The 21473-nt window shown below is 38.8% G+C and overlaps 1 protein-coding gene across 2 annotated transcripts in view; it reads right to left on the bottom strand.

Moving 5' to 3' along the window:
• Positions 1-2364: 2364 nt before the first annotated feature.
• Atad2b (ATPase family AAA domain containing 2B) overlaps positions 2365-21473 on the bottom strand; it is a 107658-nt gene continuing 88549 nt past the window's right edge. For both annotated transcript variants that reach the window (XM_028779391.1, XM_028779392.1), the window contains exons 23-26: positions 17698-18381; positions 15939-16066; positions 15501-15629; positions 2365-5740 (exon numbers count right to left, since the gene is read on the bottom strand). In XM_028779391.1, coding sequence (XP_028635224.1) covers positions 5699-5740; positions 15501-15629; positions 15939-16066; positions 17698-18381 — 983 coding nt within the window. In that variant the 3' untranslated portion in view covers positions 2365-5698. The remainder of the gene's footprint in view (positions 5741-15500; positions 15630-15938; positions 16067-17697; positions 18382-21473) is intronic.

The raw sequence follows: 21473 nt of genomic DNA, 5'->3' as shown, positions 1-21473 counted from the left end.
CACATACTTGGCCTAGGGCAAGCTTTCTTAGTAAAAGGAGGTAAGCTATGCTTCATTCCATAAGTTAGTACTAAATTAATGTCTGAGACTCTTTTTTCATCATGTCATGGTATTGTTCAAAAATAGTTAAGAACTCCCACAGGATGAGGCACAGCACCTTCAGCCTTGCCTTCCATAAGACCCCAAGGTTCCTGAGTAGTTTGATCTCACACCATACCTCCTCACTGGAGACTGGGAAATGGTTGATTCATTATTCCAAACTGGCCTCTCCACATCTCTCTTCCCCCAGAAAATTAGAACCCATAGCCATGTTGGTCCTCTCAGCATCTATCTCACTAGCAAATACACTATGGGGCTCTACGGTATTAAGAGCATTGCTGTTAGGACCCCTGAATGGAATGTTCACCAGTAGTTTCCATATCACCAGCAGACAATTAGACTTAGATCATTTATTCAAGTCATAAAACCTATCAGCCACAAGAAAAACACGGCTTTTATGTTCTGGCTTAACTGCATTTTTCTCTAGTTCCACCTTCCTTCACCGTCTGTGTCTTTCACCTCTCTGGAAATGAGGGATGAAGGATAGGCTACCACAGGATTTCTTTTCTAGAAGCTTTTACTGCTTCTGTCCACCAATTGTCTCTCCTAAAAAGGCTTCTAGACACTACCAGAATATTTTCATTGATTGTTGGAAATTTCACATAATACACCCCAATCACATTCACTTCTCGGTCCTCTCAGGTCAACTCTCAACCCTTGTGACCTCCCCCAAAACCAAAGAAGAAAAAAGAAAGAAAGAAAGAAATGCCAAGTCTGATTTGTATTGCCAATTTATATTCAAAGGAGCATGGTCACACTCCCAGAGACCAGCCTCTTTAAAACAAAATAAAATAAAATACAAACAAAAAGACAAAAACATGAGTCCTTCCCCACTCTTGCCAGAAGTCATCAACTGAGGAGCTATACTTTAGCATCCCTAGAATGATAGAATTCTAGTTAGAGCAATTTTGTTAAGAAAACTAGGATGTCTTGGGCCAGTGAGATGGCTCAGCAGGTAAAAGTGCTTGCCACACAAACATAATGGTGCAAATTCAATTTCTCAAACCCAGAGTGAAAAGAGAAAATCAGTATAATTTTCTTGGAGCTGCACCATGGCACATAAATACCCTCTACTCCAACACACAATGATAAAATAATTTGTTAAAAAAGAAAATCTGAGTGTCTCATGATGCTGGACATGTGGTCTCTAGAGCCTACCATATATATTAAACAACCCCAAGCGGCCCTACATAGACAAGACATAAGCTTTTGGAATAAAAAGTACTATTCAAAAATAGTGGGCACTAATTTGGCATCAATAGTTGCCATTAAGTCAAAAACAGAAAGAAGCCTGAGGACTCCATCACCCCAAACATTCTCAAGAGGGAGGGAGATAACTCTAAAAAATCTCACAAGAACATTTCCATTCCCTCTCAATTCTTACATACACAGTACTTGGCTAATAGGAGGACACTCAAGTCAGAAGGGTGCAAGTGGGAGAGAACAAAAGGAGTGTACATATTCAAACCCCTTGAAACCATTCCCAAAATAACCGCATCCCAAGTGAAATTTCTATTGTGATCATCAACCAAAGTACAAAATAAGGAATTCAGCTCTTAAAAAGAACAAAGGGTAACAGTAACCAACGCTTACTCTATTTTCTGTTTCCCTTAGCAGAGCAGAGGATACTTAAGGACAAAACTGTATTATCTGTCTATCCCACCAGAGCAGCTGATGAAGTTGATGAAGGCCACCTAGTGGGCCTGAGATGTAACAAGCACATACATACATTAAGGTATAAGAGAGGGAAGTTGAATTAAAAAAACAACAACAACAACAGCAAACCAGCCAAAGGTCACTGCAGGTCTCAGAGTCCAGACATAGCATGAAATCGATCAAAATGACCCTCTGTCATTACTGTAGTTTCCTATGGAAAGGAAAAGTGCATAAATAAACTTCAACTTTATTTCCAAAGTCCTAAAAGTTTGATTGAACCCCCAAAGCAATTTTAAGGTCTTTTTTATGAACACTCGGATATAAAAACAATTTTTGAAGTAATCCACTTGCTTCTGTCCAACATATTTTAAACAATATAATATCCAATTAAATTAAAACTATACTCCCTTAAGGGGGAAAAACAGCAATAATAAAACCTTTCAGCTAAGAAATCCACAGGCATACTTAAAATCAAAAAGAAATACTTAAGATTTGGGGAGTACTTAGTAAGCACAACATGCACACTCTATAAAACTAATTACTTCAGCCAGAAAGGCAGTCCTGCATATGAAGCCAAGAGTACTCACAATCATGCTAAAGAAAGACATGTTCTTCTTATCATCTTTATTCAAGTATTTCACAGCAGTTATATTACAAATTACAGTAAATGTTCAAATTCCAGAATTCAAAAATTAAATAATTTACTCCAAACTAATGTAAAATGAAGTCAAATGCAAAACATCAATTTAACACAATTCTAAATTAAACTATAAACCCAAAATAGACCGTAGTTGATGAAGTGTACTTTAATCTACAAAGTACACACATGACCAAAACCTAATAGGACTCCCAAAGTCTAAACAACCAAATGTACAAAATACAAAAGATGCAGGTACAAGGTCAAATTCAAGCTTACAATATGATAACAAATAATAATTAAAACAACAATGGCATTCAGCTACGGAACCTGACACTGAAATACCTATTGATTAGCACCATAGCTGAACCAACTTAATCAAACCAAGAGAAGAAAAGAAATTACCACCCCACTCCCTAAAAATAAAACCCAGTAAACCTACAAATACATTGGCATACGAGGAAAAATCAAGTCATGAAAGGATGTTAAAAAATCACAGGTAAGATTCAAGCTCAAAAACACAATTTATTCCACAGCCATCAGTTTCCCACCTAATGCAGTCCCACATCTTCAAGACGCTCCCAGGGTTCCCACAGCTGAGCACAGGCTTCTGCTTGGCTGGGCTGAGATACATAATTTATTGATCTGAGAGCAAGGTTTTACACAGGAGCTTATCATTTATAATGCTCACATAGGAAGGAAGAACAGAGGTCAATTTGTACATTATTTTTGCCAATGCTATACAGCAAAAATTAAGAACTTTACAGAAAGGTAAACAAAACTGAGTCGACTTGGATAATTTCACAAGCTGCTTTAATCTACAGAACCACCAGATCTCTGTGAAACAAGCAAATCGGGGATAGTATGTTTCTCTTTGGGGGAAGGGGCCTGAAGAGTTGGTGCCATCTCAGCTCATTTCTCCCCCTTGGCCTGAGACTGGCTTTGTCTTTGAGACTGAACTGTTCATAGTGGCAGTCCCTATACTGAGTTTACCTGATTTCTCCATCCACATCAATGGTAAACATAAATTAAGATGTGATCTTTTCAAAGTATTTTTTAATGTCATACATAAATGAATTTCCTTTGTAAAACTCACTGATGGCTAAAACCTTAATTCATGTGCAGGATTCGGAAACCTACTGAGAACATGTGCGGATTTCCCCCTTTCACAAGTGCTGCTGTTACTTGAACAGAATGCTTCTGAAGTAGAAACTGGAATAAATACTAAAGAAGAGACAGAGCAGCAAGAACCTGAGACTTGCAAAAACCCTTTTACCAGAAACTCGCTACAAAAAATCTGCTACATCTTATTTCATCAAATCTTTAAATTCTGTAACAATTTCCATCAAAATACAAAATGCTAATGTATTAGACAGTAAAATAGTTTGCACTGGTATGATGATAATAAATACTAAAGAAAGCATGAAAATCCTCCCAGTAATCAAATTAGAGGTTTCAAATAACCTCCCCTTTAAAATGGTTCATCGTTAATCACACTTGCCTGCCTTAAAAATACAGTGTGTCTACATGGTAGCATCTTGAGTTACATGACTAACTAAATGTCATGAAAACCTCAGACTAGGTATAAAGAAAAAAAGGACCATTAAAAAAAAATGAGGCTAGAAGATGGTGGCCATGACGGTAAAAGGAAAGAAGCACTTGGGATTGCTGCAGTAGTGAGGCCAACAGCTGCCTGCACGCCATCAGCCAGAGACAAGCTGACAAGTACCTTAGCTTCAGCAAGTAAACGGCGGCAGAGTGCTTACAGGCCCCGGTAAACACTGTTGGTAACTAAAGACAAGCTGAGGTAGCTCAGCATCTCTGCAGTAGTCCTCGGCCATGTGCTATAATTAAACCCAAATATGTGTTGCATATATTGGAAAGACACACCTGCAACTAACAGCTATAAATAAAGGAATATAGCAAGCCAGCTTGTCTGCAAAATTTTCTGTATTTTGTTTAAAAATTATCTCATAAAAAAAGTCACCGCATTCCCTTTGCCTTTTTGCAACTGCCTAGACTGTGTTTTCAAATTTTTAGAAAAGTTTTGTAAAATTAGTAACCCATAATTATTTTCAGGTAAGTACAATCCACAGAAATCACTCAACAAGATCCAAAATGACTCCAACCAAACTGTAGCATTATGAGGGTGTGGGCATGGGACAGGGTTCAATGTTAACACTGTTATTCAAGGACATACCAGAGCTCACTTGCAACTCTACAGAAAATGAGCTTTACAGAGTTTCTGACAAATTCCTCTCTTTTTCTGTCCATTTGGCAAGTCCTGGCTTTAAAACAAAACAATAACAACCGACTTCACATGAAAACTATTTTTCTCTGGTAACTCAAACATAAATAACTATTAAATTGCATTTGACAGAAAAATGGCCACCATCTATTTATTTTCTGGTCATCATTGTCAGCAATATGGAAAAGTGTGTGGGTTTTTGTGGACTGTGTATATCCTTTGTTGCTGTTTTAGTATGTGTTTCTTAACTAGAAACAAACCACAGGAAAGCTTGCCAGCCTACACATTACTTGGCTTACTGAGTATTTTGATTGTTTTGAGAACAAGACAGGCATTTAATACAGAATACAGTTGTCTCTTAATGACATTGAGTATCAAAACTTATTTTCAAGGTTGTGACCAAAGAAAAGATTCTAATTAATTTGCTACAAATGAGCCCATCCATTAAGCCTCATCTTTCTCAAATGAATAAAAAGGCACATTAAAGGCAGTTCTAAAGAGCCTAACCTAGTTTCACTCAGTTTCTTCAGCTGTTCACCAGAATACACCATAGCCAATTCTAAAACAGGTTTTAGTCCATTTACCTGGGGTGGGGGTGGGGGTGGGATATGATTAGAGATAGAAAGAGGAAAAACAAACTAACAAACAAACAAACAAGCAAGCAGGTCGTCCATGGTTTTCAACAATTCAGCACAGTTACAACTGCCCCATTCAGTTTCCTCCGGTTTGCTGGTCTGCTCCCTAAGAGAATCTCCAAGAGTGCAGAAAAGAGGGGCAGAGCGAAAGCAGTTTCTGTAGCACCAAAATCTCCAAGCTGTGGGGTTGTATTTTTTATTTGTGGAAAATACAACATGTTTCTGAAGTTTTGTTTGGTTCTTGTAGGCTGGTTGGTTTCAGGTACCTGAGACAATAGCACCAAATTCAACAGAGTAAGAATGAGTGAGCGAGCACTTTACACCAAGGCTCTGCGCATAATTGGTGCAATTTGAAAGTGAATGGCTCAGAAGACTGCTCATCAGGAGCAGATTGGAGAGGATAAACCACTCATCTTGAGAAGTTCATAGGAATGTCTCAAACATATGAACTGTTCTTTCCATCTCCTGTAAGAGAAAGGAATACATGTTATCCACTATGGAAGACAAAGGAATTCCTCACCAGGAACAAACCCACAACAAATTAAACTTTTAGACAACGAATCTGAGATACAAGTTCAAATTTGAATATTTTTACAGCTATGCTGCAAAACCATCTGCCCCAGACAATTCTAAGACCTTCTTATTTTGTTTTTTGGCAATGGGGATGACAAAGACGGCAGCACTCAATGAATGACTTATGCCAGATACTGCACTAAGAAATATATTCCAAATGTATTTATATAAGTAAGTATAATAGGTACATCAGATACATGTAAAGAAAGAACAAGGGAGAGAGTATAAATTCAACCTAATTCCTACAGTAATGTTGAAAGACTGTAGACAGGTATTATTATGAAGCCCATCTGAAAGAAAAAAAGACAAAAACAAAAACTAAGGCATAGAAGAGACTAGTCTGACAGCCATTAAAGTAGGGCTAGATTATAAAGGTTCCAAATCCCATTCAGAGAAATATGCATTTCATTCAAATTTCTTTAAAAAAATGTGAAATTAAAAATATATACACTGTACCTACATTAGGATAGGCAAGCACTAAATATACCTTTTCAACCTTTAGACCTTAATACTAAGTAGATTATTATCTGATTAATCAGTTGTTCTATATGATCAATTAAAATCACTCCTACTAAGCGACTTATAATTTATTTCTGGAAGGGAAATTCAAATTATAAAGCAAACTACACAATATGATCAAAATTTTAAATCCATGTTCACATATTAATACATATTATAGACATTTAGGCATTTTAAAACACTAGAAGCCATTCCAAATGACAAATGCCCTGTCAGGTTGAAAGCCCCTTTCCCCTAAAATGGCAGAGCTGGTAACACTGTCCTAAATGGGACACTGGTCAAGTAAACACAAAGACTGTCGTGCTTCTATCTCAACAGAAACCATCCTTAATCCTCAAGGAAACTCCCCTAACCAACCCCCAAAGTCAGCCACCTCTGGCAAAGGTGCCTAGTTCTGGATTAATGCAGACAACCTGTATCAGCCCAGATCCCAACCCTGTCTTAAAACATCTGCTTGCTTTTCTACCATTTGTTCTTCACTTGCCTCCCCCCTCCCCCCAGAGACAGCCTTGGTTGTTTGATCCTCAATAAATCTCACTTACAATATCCTCTAGAGAACAGGGCATGGCAATGTTTTTATTTTTTCATTTCTGGAGGCTCCTACATATTATATAACTTGTATATCTTTGAAAAAATGCAACTCATAAAATGTGGTTATGAAATAATTGGAAATATCAGGCCAGCCAAGGCTATACAATAAGATTCTATCTCAAAACAAAAACAAAACAAAATATGGTTGAAATTCACTAGTCTAGAATACAATCAAAACAAACACATTGTGTTTGGTTGTGTTTCTTTTTTCTTTAAAAAAACTGCATATACTTATCATGTACAGCATGTTTTGGAATATACTTTTGTATGTGTGAATATATGCATGCACATATATTTATTGTTTCATTGATTCTAACAAATGTGAAAATTATTTTCTAGTGGTTTTAAGTTTTCAACTTATTTAATCATAACTAGTACATATTATACAAATTAGCATTATTCATTATGATGTTTCCATATATTCATGTATCATGAACTGATTGTGTCTGTAGTGGGCTACTAAAAAGTTACAGCATCTTCTAAAAACATTCCTAAGAATACTTTAATTGCTAAAACTATATTGAGTAAAAATTGGTCTCTGGTTATTTAATTTATGGAACTGCCATAAATTCCTATACAATGTGACCCTAACCTTAGGGTTATAAGAGCTACCTGGCCACTTAAATGCTACCTCTCTGCTTCTGTAATCAATGCTTGCTTGGTGCAGATGTCCAGAGCTGCTTTTGTGTATATATCATAACTGCCATTCTTGCCTTTAAAATCTCAGACAAGCTGGAGGTGAAGGTGGCTTCCTGATACTCTGCTTAGGACAGTCCCACTGGCAGTGACTAAAGCCTCCATTTGGCTTTTCCAGGCATCTTGGGAGTTTTTCTCTTCAGGTACCCCATAATAATGTCTATCTTCCCTTCTTCTCTCCATTCAAGCCCTAAGCCCCTAACCCAGTTCCAGGTAATCTAGAACTAGTACACTGCTTGTTTTCACATATGAAAGAGAACATGTGATACATGTATCTTTATGTACTTGGCTTATTTCACTAACATGATTTCCTCCAATTCCATATGGCAGAACTATATTATTCTTTAGAGTTGACCAGTAATCCACTGTATGTGTGTGCATGCATATGTATATATCACTTTATCCACTCATCTGTGGATGGTAACTTGGGTTCAATCCAAACACATCTTGGCTTTAGAGAATAATGATCCTACCATTGCAAAGTGTCTCTTCTCTATATTCTGGTTTCATTTATACCCAGAAAAGTGACAGAATTGTCAAATGGTTGCTCTGCTTTGTTTTGTTTTGAAGGTTTTTTTTGTATTTTGAGAAATATCTATATTATTTCCCAGAATGGTTATATTAACATAATCCCACCAACAGTACCTGTGGGTCAGTTTTCTCCACACCATTGCTAGCATTTGTAAATTTTTTTTCTACTTTAAAACCTACTATTCTAACTGAAGTTGTTGGGAGCAGATAAAAGGAACTTGTCTTAAATACTGCCATTTTGACTTTAGACTCCAATTTACCTGCGCTTTCCCTCTCTAGTTCCCAAAACATACCTGTTGCCAACCCCCTCTCTAAACAATAGTTACCCAAACCTTAGTGCCTGTTCCTAACAACAGAAAGAACAAATACATTTGATTACCTTGGCAAAAACATAATTAGTGTCACTGACATTGGTAAAAAATTGTAACTGTACTTGGCCCACAGGCTTGTAGGCTTTATACTTAAGCCCTGTTTCGGCCTCTTCTTGGAGCTGCCAGAAGAAATAAGGCTCCTGAGTCTTTGCCTGGTGGCCCTGATGGATCAGCGACTGCTGATGTGGTGGGAATAAAAGACTTTGCAGTTTCACAAGCCCCCACCCACCCACCCCCACCCCTGTGTTTTCTCTCCCCTTCTCCGGATGCACAATGGACACCGTGGAACAGTGTGAGATGGTAACTCATTTGTTTTGATTTACACTTGCCTGAAGACTAACAGTTTTGAGTTTTCTTTTCACTTACACCTTTCTATACAGTTCTAACAATCTTTTGCTATAGTCACTAGATTTTCCTATGCATAGAATCCATGACACTTTGATAACAGCCCCCCTAGGCTCATATTTGAATGTTTAGAAACCAGAGAGTGAAACTTTTCAAAAAGATTAGAAAAATTAAGAGGCATCTTTGTTGGAGGGAGTATGGTATTGGGGGTAGGCTTTCAAGTTTCAAAAGCCCATGCTAGGCCCAAGTGTTCTCCCTCCCTTTCTACCTCCCTCCCTCCATCCATCCTTTCCTCCCTCCAGTCCCCTCCTACCAATCAGGATTAGAAGGCATGGCCTTATTGGAATAGGTGTTCTTTGTGAGAAGAAGTGTGTCACTGGGCATGAGCATTGAGGTTTCAAAAGCCCATGCTAGGCCCAGTTCTCTCTGTCAGCAATCAGGATGTAGCACTTAACTACTTCTCTAGTCTTCTCCAGGCCTGTAACACCTGTCATCATCCTCCCTGCCATGATGATGGATCAAGCTTCTGAAACTGTAAGCCAGCCCCAATTAAATGCTTTCATTTATAAGAGGAGTTGCTGTGGTCTTAATGTCTCTTCACAGCAATAAAACAGTGACTAAGAATTATATCATTTAGCATATAGGAATAATTTTACTTCTTTCTTATTGTCTTTTAGGTCTTGTCTAATTGTACTGGTCAAAATTTGTAGTAACCTTTTGCATAAGTGCAGTGAGAAAGACACTCTTGTCTTGTTTCTGACACTTTCTGTTTCCCCACTGTGCTGGTTACTTGTCATCTTGACAACCAGACACATCTGGGAGGAGGAAAGCTGGGTTGAGAAATTGCCTATATTAGATCGTCTTGTGAGCACGTCTGTGGGGCATTTTCTTGATTCATGATTGATGTGGGACCTAGAGGCTACTCATGGGTAGATGGTTCTGGACTGTATAAGAAAACAAGCTGAGTCAGACAGTGGTAGCACACAGCTTTATCCCAGTATTTGGAAGGGAGACAGGCAGATCTCCGAGTTCAAAGCCAGCCTTGTCCAGGACAGCCTAGGCTATACAGAGAAATCCTGTCTCAAACACAGACACACAGACACAGACACACAGACACAGACACAGACACAGACACACAGACACACAGACACACAGACAATGGGGAAGGGGTGATAAGCTGAGGTGGCGGACAGGTAGCTCAGCAATTGCTCTTTCAGAGATCCTGGGTTCAGTTCTTAGCACCAATATGATGGCTCACAGTCATCTATAACCTCAGTTCTAGGAGATTCAATGCCTTCTTCTGACCTCTGTGGACACTGTATATACATGATATACATGTATGAATTAACATGCATGCAGAGAAAATACCTAAACACATAAAATAAAAATAAACCAATCTTTAAAAGAAAGCTAAGTAAGTCATAGAAGCAAGCCAGTAAGCAGTATTGTTTTGCTCTTTCTGCTGCACGTTCCTGCTTTGTCTGCCCTCAATGGTAAATTATAACTGGTAAGCCAAATAAAACCCTTTCTCCTCCAAGTTGCTTTTGGTGTTTTATCATAGCAACTAAGAAGCAAACTAGAACAGAAGTTGGTACAGGGAGTGGGACACTGCTATGAGACCTGACTATCTGGAGGAGGATTATTGTCGATTTTGGAGCTTTGGGCTAGAAAAGCCATTAAATACTTGAAACTTAACGACCTGATGACGTGGAAGCTGCTGAGAGAAATGTAGATGGTGGCTTATGAAATTTCAGACGTAACTTGGAGAGTCCCATAATGACTCTATAGGGGTCATCTCTGTGATATATTTGAAATAAGAATGTGTAGGGTTTGGTTAAGCTAGGGCTAAAGAATCTGCTGTTATTACCAGATTAGAACCACTGAGGTCAAATTTACTTTAGACTTTTTACTTTACTAAGACAACTGATGGTAGTTACCTGAGGCTGAAAAATCAGTTGTGATTAATAAGAGATCAACATCTTATTGACTGAGGTAAAGTCCTCTGGGAAATACTTCTTCAGAATCAGCACACAGAGCTGTGCTCCAGAGTTACAGGCCCAGGTTGCATCTCAAGCTGACAGTAGAACTTGTTAACATAACATGTTACTGGCTTTAGTGGCATGAAAGCTGTAGGACTGAAGGGGTCATGGAGACCACCTGAGGCTTGGAACTGTGAGCACCTAAAAGGGGCTATTGGTGAAGGTGTAGCCTCAGTTATATGGTGACCCAGCACACTGGAAATGCTAGGAGTATGGGATGATTACCAAGGAGAGCACCAGAGCAGTGTGTGATTTGGATGGCAGAGCTGGAGAGGTATGTTCTTTGGAGCACAGAAGATAGATGGTATGTCCCAGATCTTAAGACACTGAGCTATTTACATTGGATCTTGGTTTTGCTTTGAACTGATTGTAACTGTACCCTAGTTCTTCACTTTAGAAACAAAGTATGTAATTTCTTTTGGATTTTACAGAAGCCAATGTATTCTCTGAGCACTGTGCCATAGGGAGAGCCAGTGCCTCTGCCTACAATCCCTGGGCCTCTGTAAGGCGCCTCTGCAGGAGCTGCTGCAGCAGCACAATACTTCCTCTCCAGCTATTATGTACTGCTTGTAGTGAAGGTGCCACTACCAAAGCTGCTGGCTGGTAGGCAGCCCATGGAAAGGTCTTCTTGTCCTGATCCATGGGGTCCATGTAGGAAAAAAGGGTGAAAAATTTCCAATCCCTGAACTTAAAAATCCCACCAATCCTCATCCCAGAAATCTCTGCCCTGAAAAGTTCTGCTTCTTAAGAAATCTTATATAAGCCCTGCCTACTGCTCAGTTCACTGCTATTTCTCACCAGAGCAGAGGTAGCCACCTTCTTGGGTTTCCCCTCCCGCTGAATCTCTTGTGTGAGGTTTGTTGTGCAGTGTGACTTTGTGGTGTTCCTTGGCTCCTGGTGGTCAGGATACCTCTCTGAGCAGAGCTGTAACACTTTCATGTGAGCAGACCTTTCTCCACAGAGGAGCAGGAAGTTACACTTGCATTGGGGAAGCTTTCCCCTGCAGGAGCCCACAGCACTTCTGTAGGGGAAGCCCTTCCATTCAGAGCTACAACCCACCCAACCAATAGCTAAGAGACTGAATTTTTAAAGAGACCTTGGGAGTTTTAAATTGTTACAATTTAAGAATTTGTAAAGTTATACTGTTTTATATTGCAATATTACTACTAACATGAGATCCTGGGAACAAGGTTATGAATAGTGGTATGTTTTTCTGTTAATCTGAAAAGGGATCAACTGTGCTAGTTAGTTCCATTAACTTGACACCAACTACAGAGAGACAGAACCTGGAATCAGGAATTGCCTCCATCATGCTGACCTGTGAATATATCTGCAGAACATTTTACTGGTTAATGTTTGATATAGGAGGAAAGTCCCACCCCTGGGGAGGTGGTCATGAGTTATATGAAAAAGCAAGCTGAATAAGACATAGAAGCAAGCAAGCAAGTAGTAATTCTGCACATGTTTCTTCACACTCCTGCCTTGGGTTTCTGCTTTGACTCCCTTTGTTGACAGGCTACAGCCTGTGAGCTCCTGAATGCCCCTTCTCTCCACCTCACCCAGGCTGCTTTTCGTCAGCAGTTTAATCATAACAATAGAGACGCAAACTAGAATATGAATTCAGTATGATGTTCCCTATAGGTTTGTTATACACAATTTTTTAATGTATACAAATTTTAGACCTAATTTGTAGTTTTTAATAATAAAATAATATTGAATTTTATCAAATTTCCTCAGTAAGAGAAAATAAGCTTTCTTATCTTGCATTGGATTTATAGGGATATATTACACTTATTATTTGCACTATATTAAACCATCTTTACCTTCCTGAAATCATAATCATGGCTTATGATCTTTCTGATGGGCTACTGAATTCAGTTTATTAGTATTCTGTGAGGGTTTCAATACTGATATTCATCACAATATCAATTAATCTAATTGTTTTCTGTCACTGTCGGGTTTTGATAATAAGCAATGCTAGTCTTACAGAGTAAGTTTGGAAATGTTCTCTTTCAGTTCTATAGAAAAGTTTGAGAAACACTGGTTTTATAATAATCAGTGTGAAGCTATCTAGCACATAGAGATATTTACTACTCCTAATTCAATTTCATTGCTTGTTATTGATCTATTTCATTTTTAAAACTATCCTTGAACTGGCAAGACTGCTAAGAGGGTAAAGACATCTCCAAGCCTGAGGATCTGAGTTCAATCCCTAAGATCCACAAAGTAGAAGAAGAGAATCTACTCCCACAAGTTGACCTTTGAACTGCAATGCACATGGTTTCCTCAGTGGTTTAGACCCCATTACTTGAATGCATCTCTGGTGTGGGCTGCTCTGTTAGTGCCGAGAGATCTGACATATCTGTCTTCTAGTTACAGGTATGATTTCAAACGCTTCATGGAGAAAACATAGCACCAATTTGGTGATGCTCCCACCTAGCCTTGTTAGCAATGCATGATAAGACAAAGTACAGGACCACTAATGAAGGTCATCTATACAGGTGTAGTAGTGACTGTCAATGCTGCTACTGCAGGTGTGCCCAAGAGTAGAAGCTCAGACCCCACACCAACATCCCAAGCTGTATGTGCTCAGAGGTGGAAGCAGCTTGAGATTTTTCTCTAGACTCTTATTACTTGTAGTGCCTACCTCAAATCCAGGTGAGATGTGGGTAGATGCAGCTGGGGCTAAAAATTTCATCTAAAGTGAAATGCTCAAAACAAAACAAAAAAACCCGAGCAGAATGTGGCTAGTACCAAAGTTTTCTCTGCACTTTAGCCTGTGCACCTTGGTGACAGGCTATAATTGACAGAAGCAAAATAGTACAAACTGAGACTTCTGGGAGTAGTGGGGAAATATCAGAGTTCTCTTTTGGTCTTGTTAGTAACAGATATCCATACAAGACAGTTAGAGAAGGGTCACAGGAATCCCACAAGAAATCCTGGCATCCCCAGGAAACTATATATGACAGGCTATATCCTAGATCTCAAAGATCTGCCTCCCCAAAGCCATGGTTCTTGAGAATGGCACCTCTGTCCCTCTCTATACTGTAATACCCTCCCTCCATGATGTAGCATGCTCTGTGGTTTTCTGTCAGTCATTACTGATATATGAGGCATGGCATATGAAGCAGCCAGAACTTGAAAGGAGCCACTACAGGAGAATGTATATGAAGTCCCAGAGGTAAGAATTCACTGGGCTTTCTGCCTCTAGAGCAGTCTAAATTCAGAAAACTGGTTCCTTCTTGAGATAGTTGTGGAATTGGAAGAATAGGTGACAGAATATTGTGCTTGCTATGCTGCAATACTCTCGGTTCTCTAGATTGTTACAAAGCTTCTGTTTTCTTTAATACTAAGATTCAGCATTCTTCCATGGTCATTCACTTCAATATGGAGCTCTATGTACCTGCTGTTCTGGTTCTTCAGTGTGGTAGACCAAGTGTCTGGTGCTTCTAATCAGTCATCTTGCCCTCCAAAATAATTTAAAATGCCACCTTGTTTTGATTCAAATCTAATGCTCCTAAGGCTAAAGGTATGATTCAGTGGTAGAATGTTTGCCTAGCTTATGCAAGGCCTGATTGATGTTTAATCCCCAGTACCATAAGACAATAAATCTGTTATTACACATACACACACACACACACACACACACAAAATAACCATGTCCTCTCCACACAAATCTGTAATATCCTCAACATTGGAAATGTTTCTTTAGAACAGGAAATTTCTCATGCTTTGCATCCCAAATGCCTAGCAACAGTATCTGGTACTGAAAATTCTTGATAAATATTTCATAGCTAGGCTACCATATAACCTAATAAACAAAGAAAATCAAAGTTGTTCAGGTCATTCACTGGGTAGATGTGAGCAATTTAGTGAGATTACATTTGCTCAGGTGACATTAAAAAGCAGTACAGACTAAATATGTAAAATATATGAAAAGAGACAGAAGCTCCTTTATGAGGAAGAAATTTCCCTGTGGTCCAGAGCCATATAGAAAAGAAAAGGAGGGCTGGAGAGATGGCTCAGTGGTTAAGTGCACACACAGTCTGCTCTTCCAGAGGTCCTGAGTTCAATTCCCAGCAACCACATGGTGACTCACAACCATCTGAAATGAGATCTGATGCCCTCTTCTGGGGTGTCTGAAGACAGCTACAATGTACTCACATAAAATAAATAAATCTTTAAAAAAAGAAAAAGAAAAGGAAAAGGAAAGGCCCATGTCTAAAATGTGTAAGTTGAAGGACAAATGCTGTCCCTCAGGTTGTTTACAGGACAAGGTCTAATCAAACAAAATGTTTTAAAGTGCTTTTCCAACTACTAGTATAGTAGTGATGGCAAACAGGCCTCAATTCCTACCTTCACATACACTTTTGTTTGAAGACAGGGTTTCATGTACCCCAAACTAGCCTCAAACATGCACCCATGTGGTACACATACATACAAGCAGCAGAGTATTCATATACATTAAATCATTAAAAATGGACTCAGAGAAGTAACTTTTCTTCTTTCTCCTTTAAGAGGAGAAAAGCACATACTCTACAGATGAAGAGACACACTTACCTCCACAAGCTGAGATTTATCGTAATCTTTACGATGGCGGTAGATACACTGACTAAGGAGGGAATATAATCTCTCAAGCTGATCGACTGTCAGGTTGTTGCTTTTATCTACCAACAAATCGAGCAATTTCTAGGGGGAGGGTGGAGAAAAATCCAAAGAAAGATGATAAGATGTAGTTGATATCATTGGTCAAACCGAAACCATTATATTCAAATGTTTAAACAAACAGGCATCAGAAGACATAAAGTGACACCTATGGTTAAAAGATTCTAGACTTTAGTTTACTAATTCAAACCCCTGAAATACACTTAACTCCTTAGTTATGAGAAATCCCTAGGTTAAAGTAACAATTACCAAAAGTAATTTTATTAAAGTGCTTTACAAACATCCAAGTATTGTTCTGGTCATTGAAAATGGACTATCAAGAGCCAAGCATACCTGCAGTCTCTCATGGTCAACTACCAAAGGTGGCACAGGCTCAGACGGCTCTTCTGGAACCAGGTCAAGGTTTGTTGTTTTTGCCTGCTCTAAAATTAATTTACGATACTTTTTTACTTTAGAAGCACCTGCAATTAAGAAAGGAGAAAATGTGCTACAGTCAGTAAACATAAAAGAAAATCATTATTAAGGAAATATAAATTCTTTTTCCCATGACAAATATTTTTTGGAGTAAGAATGTGGTTTTTAAAAATGATAGTGTTTATTTGGGGGGTGCCTTTTTTTTTTAGTAAGAATAATCAAAAATTAAAGAGAACTAAACAATGACTATAAAAGCAAAGTAATACTTAAATGTCATATGATACATATATTCATGAAAAAGAAAGAGAAAGACTTCCTTGGCTCTAAGCACTTGGTTATAAAGGGTAAATGATGGCTCAGTCAGTACAATATTTGCTCTGCACATATAAGGACCTTATCTGAGACCCCAATACTTCAGCTACAAAGAAGGTTATGGCTACAAGTGCCATACTCCAGTGCTGGGGGAGGTGGATTTAGGATCAGTGCAGCTTGCTGGCTGTTCACCTCTAGGTTCAGTGAGAGACTCACAGAATAAGGTAAAGAGTGACAGGTCAAGAACCTGTTGTCTTCCTCTGGTCTCTAAGCATGAATATAGGTGTGAGTACCTGCATATACACTACATAATACAACACACACACACACACACACACACACACACACACACACACGGACAGAGCAGGGGACTTGAATAATACTTTCCTACTTCTCAATTCTATTACAGAGCTTGGAAAACTAGCAGGATAAAATTTTTTCAAAAGGGCCTAAATCCCAAACGAAAATTGTATTCCACACAATTATACAGACATGTCACAATGTCAAGATAGCCTAGTATAAGTAGGAAGAGAGTCTATTCAGGTAGGAAACATACTGAAAAGGGCAGATCTCCAACTCACCCAATCCCACGGTGCAGTGAAGAACAATGGTGGGGAAAGATGAGCAAGAAATACTTCCCTTTTCTGCTTTTTCTAAAGCAGATCATACAATCATGAGAAGATGGGGCCTACAGAATGCTCTGCTTTCCTAAGAGCAAGATAAGTCGACAGTGGGCCCTATATCCTTTCCACTGCTCTCCCACAAAGCAATGAGACTTAACTGGATCTAAGATATTCAGTCCAACAATGACTCCTGACAGCAAAAACACTACAACACGTTAGTAACCAGGAGAGGCAGCTACTTATTACAAATCCCAGCAACAATACATTCTGAAGCTTAATTTACAAAATTAAAAAATGAGACATGGGGAATTATCTCAAAGTTGTACAATTAAATGAACAAGAGAATGGCTTAATCTCGGTTTATATGACTCTTTCTCATATACTAGACTACTCTGCTAGCCAAATTTTCACCTGCCCCACCCCATTCTAACAATTCTGCTGCCAGAGTTCTGCCTTCTTTACATACGTGAAATGACCTGGCTCATAACTGCAACGTCTTTGGAATAAGAGTGACGACAGACAGAAGAGTAAAAAGCCCAGAAAGCAGTGCATTTGAGACCATGAAACCTGTGAAACTTTCAGCAAAATTGAGTGCGTCCACAGTTATTTATGGATTAGACTGAAAAACGTCAATGCCCACTCCTCTGAGAATCTGTTATTTCTACTAGAAACCAGACAAACTATTTACTGACTTAACTGTGGCACTTAAGCCTTCAGAAAGCGTGTGAAGACTTTGGCTCTACCTTCTCTGTCCAGCTCTGGCTCCTTGGCCTCTCCGTCAGGGCCAGGCTCCAGCTTCTCACTGCTGCCGCACTCCAGTGCCTCTCGTTTCTCAGGAGCGTCGCCATGATCTTCAGTCCAAGTTTCTGGTTTGTCTTTTAGCTGTTCCTCCAGAGCAATCTTTTGTTCGGAATTAGACTTTTCTCCAACCCCGGGCAGAGGAGCTACTTCAAGACCTCTGCCATTCTGACATTCCAGAACGGGAATTCCTTCAAAGCTGTCAGTGGAGGCCTCACCATTTAGGCAGGTGCCTTTAAGGAAGGGCTCTTTCTTAGATGTCTGCTCGGGATTGAGGCAACTGCTGCTGTGGACGAGCAGAGATTCATTTGAACTCTCCTCTTCAGTTGATGCAAAGTTCTCTTTGGTGCCCGCTCCACTAGTCAGCCTCTGACCCTGGTCCATATCCATGATGTCACATGAAGATTCATCGTTGGTCATAGATAAGTCTCCAGTCTCTTCTCCATTTTCCTCATGGCAGTCAGTGCTTACCTCAAATTCTCCATTCTCCAGCAACTTCCTGTCCTCTGTATGGTCATAGTCTGTAAACTTGGTGTCTTCCTCATCTTTCTTTAAATTATTGACTTTTCTTTTCTTAATAATTCCTTTACCCCACTGTGATCGCCGCCTTGATTTTCGCCGAACTCGAACTGTTTGATAAGAAAGAGGGCAGGGGGTCATGTAGAACTTAATATGTCTATTTTACATTACAGCAGACCCCACTCCCAGAAAATAAATCAAACTGGTTAAATGCAAACAAAAACTCTTGGCTAATGATATCCATGCTGACTAATTCTCACAACTTATAAGGGAAATGAAGCTAAAGATAAACTTGGATGAATACAAACTTTTAAATTTTTACTTAGTATAAATTTGCTTGGCATTAACCTTTCCTACTACTATGGATTCTACTTTATAGACATTTCTAATTTTCAACACTCAGGGATTAACCATTTAATACATTTAGGGAATTATTACCAAGTTGCCCAGAAAGTTTGAGGCCAGAGCCTTAGATTTCTACCAGGAAGGTTGATGTGTTGCCAGTAATAACACGCAAAGAAAGCACCTCAACTATGAAGAAAACAAAACCCTATAAGCTAATGCTGTGGGACCCAATAGTTATAGGTATCCCTACAAACAAACAAACAAACAAACAAGCAAATACTCTGTTGCCTCTTCTTCCAGAAAAAGGTATTCTCTACAGGATGACTGATCATGAACAGAAGCACTACAATGGCTATGTGAACAATCTGGTTAGCAAACTGTTAAGCATTTCCTCAAATACAAATGGCTTACCTAATAGAGTCAACTTATTACAAAGGTATCTCCGAATATGTAGATTAAGCAAGCCTTCTGCTATTAAGGCAACAACATCAACAAAATGTCAAAAATAGCCATTTGGTCAGTTATTTGGAAAAGCGGACCTGTAAGAGCTGTATACTCTTAGGTGACAGTGATTATCATGAGTAGACAGTTGGGCTTCCAGGTGATAAGTCAGACCCAGGGATTTTTGATCTCCTTTATGTATATGAGAGGTAGCTGATGAAGCAGTTTGACTCCACTGGCAAACGTAGCTCTTTAATATAAGCTGATATTCTATCAACAGTGTACAGTAGGTTCACATAGCCTTTGAACCCTTTCTGAGAGTAGGTAAGGATAAATTTAGTAATTATTACTCCTTACTTAGCAACTATCCTCTCCAAAATTCTATTTATTTAGTCATTTGGCTCAAAGTATACTTTTTCTTCAAAATTCAATGATTTAAAATTTTCTTTTCATGCTTTCTCTTCTGTTTCTATTTTATAATTTATAGTTATAGGTAAATTATAACAAGGAGGAAAATTTTTACATTAGTCTAATATTAAAAGCTGACATATAAAGCTTAGGTGACAAGCATCTACAACAATCTCATTAGCTAAAACTAATATAGTCTACACTAGAAGGAAAAAGAGATGATTATCTTGCTACAAAGATGTACGGCTTTCACTATGTGAACAATTTATTTTCAACACTAATCACTCTCATTTTCAGCCATGAAAAAAAATTGTAAGAATTCTCACTCTACTAAGTCATGGAACTCTAGAGCAAGAAAAAACCTGAACTCTATTCAATCCAGGCCTAGTTCAAGTCTTTATATATAGCACACTATACAAAGGCCAGAAGTTCACTGAAGCAAGAATATTTCTTACTTAGTGTTTCATAAGGGTTAATAAGAGAGAGTGTGTAGGCTCCATTCCAAAACTTCACTGGGCAACACACACTAGAATCCATGGTGAGGAGTGGGTCAGAGGCTAAGACTCAAAGTTGGGTCCAAGGAAGGGAAGGGGGGGGAGGGTTACAGGAGGAGTTGGGGGAAAGGGATTTATATTTCCAAAGTTCACCAAGAAAGGAGAACAAGTTCTTATTCTTTGAGAACCAGAAGACGTTCTTCCTTCTATCATGACTTCTAACAGCAGGAATTTAGAAAAGTAAGAGAAACTGACCATTGAAGCACCATGAACATAGAATTTTTAGTCTGGGTGGATGCATCTTCACAGTATGGAGCACATGGTAGTTGTACATGTACATGTGAGCTGAGTCCTTAACATGCCACTTCCTTGTTTATCTAGGATGCTCTAGTCAAACACCCATTTTGTCTGCTAAGCCATCTTGCCTGCCCCAGCCTAAAACTTGTTAAGGTGAATATTCAATATATTCTCATTAGTAGATATTAGTATCAAATTCAGAGACTATACTGAACTTCAAGGTTTAAATGAGAGTACAATGTTATATAAAGAGACACAATCTGAGATGCAGCTTTTAAAGTCAGTTTTTATTGTGTCACTGTGACTTTCCAAAGCCAAGACCTTAGAAAAGCACCTGTCCCTTTGGGACATTTAAGATTTGAGTGTGTGTTAATAAACTAACACAGACAAATGCTGTGTAACATGTGCCATCTACTGGTAAGAGGAAACAAAGTCCCACTACAGGTGTTAAAACTATTTTTAATATTTAAAGAACTTAAATCTCTTTTTAAAAACCTTCTAGTGTTTTAAAGAATGTATTTGTAGCTCATCCCCCCTGCCCATGTGAGTGCTCATGTGTGTGCACATGTGTGCTCAGGTGACAGCTTTCAGTAGCCATTCTCTCCTTCCTTCTTTTGGGTTCTGAGAATCAAATTCAAGTGTTCAGGCTTACCCAGAAAGCACTTTTGTTTGCTGAGATATCTTGCCTGCCCAGCCTAAAACTTAAGGTGAATAGTCAATGTATTCTCATTAGTAGACACTAGTATCAAATTCAAAGACTATAAAAGACTTAAAAGTTTAAATAGAGCACAACATTACATAGTGGAACACAATCTGAGATTATAGCTAGGCAGATAGCCTTTACTGGTTTCATAGTGACTAAATCTATCATTAAATCCTATGTCAAACTTCCTCTATATGAATGCTACTTTTCCAAAGAGCTCAATGGTTTTTTTTTTTTTTAAAGTGGGTGTGTGTAGCTCCCAGATCTCATCTAATAAGTTTCTCTGTGCAGCTGATAGCTAATACAGAAACTGATAGCTGAGCCAAATGCAAAACCTAAGTATCAGTGGAATGGGATATCAGTATTACATCCCTGCTCTCCCTGCACTCCTCCATCCTCCAGCCCAGGGACCCTTGCAGAAAAGAAGATGGAAAGGTTGCAAAAGCCAGAGGGCAGGGAGGATCAGAGAAAACAGTGTCTTCTGGACACTTCATGGCCCCTGAACTCAGGAACT

Source organism: Grammomys surdaster, unplaced genomic scaffold (assembly GCF_004785775.1).
Source record: "Grammomys surdaster isolate TR1022 unplaced genomic scaffold, NIH_TR_1.0 351, whole genome shotgun sequence".
Lineage (NCBI taxonomy): Eukaryota > Metazoa > Chordata > Mammalia > Rodentia > Muridae > Grammomys > Grammomys surdaster.
Note: the sequence above shows the minus strand (reverse complement) of the source record. Positions and strands in the feature narration are given on the sequence as shown.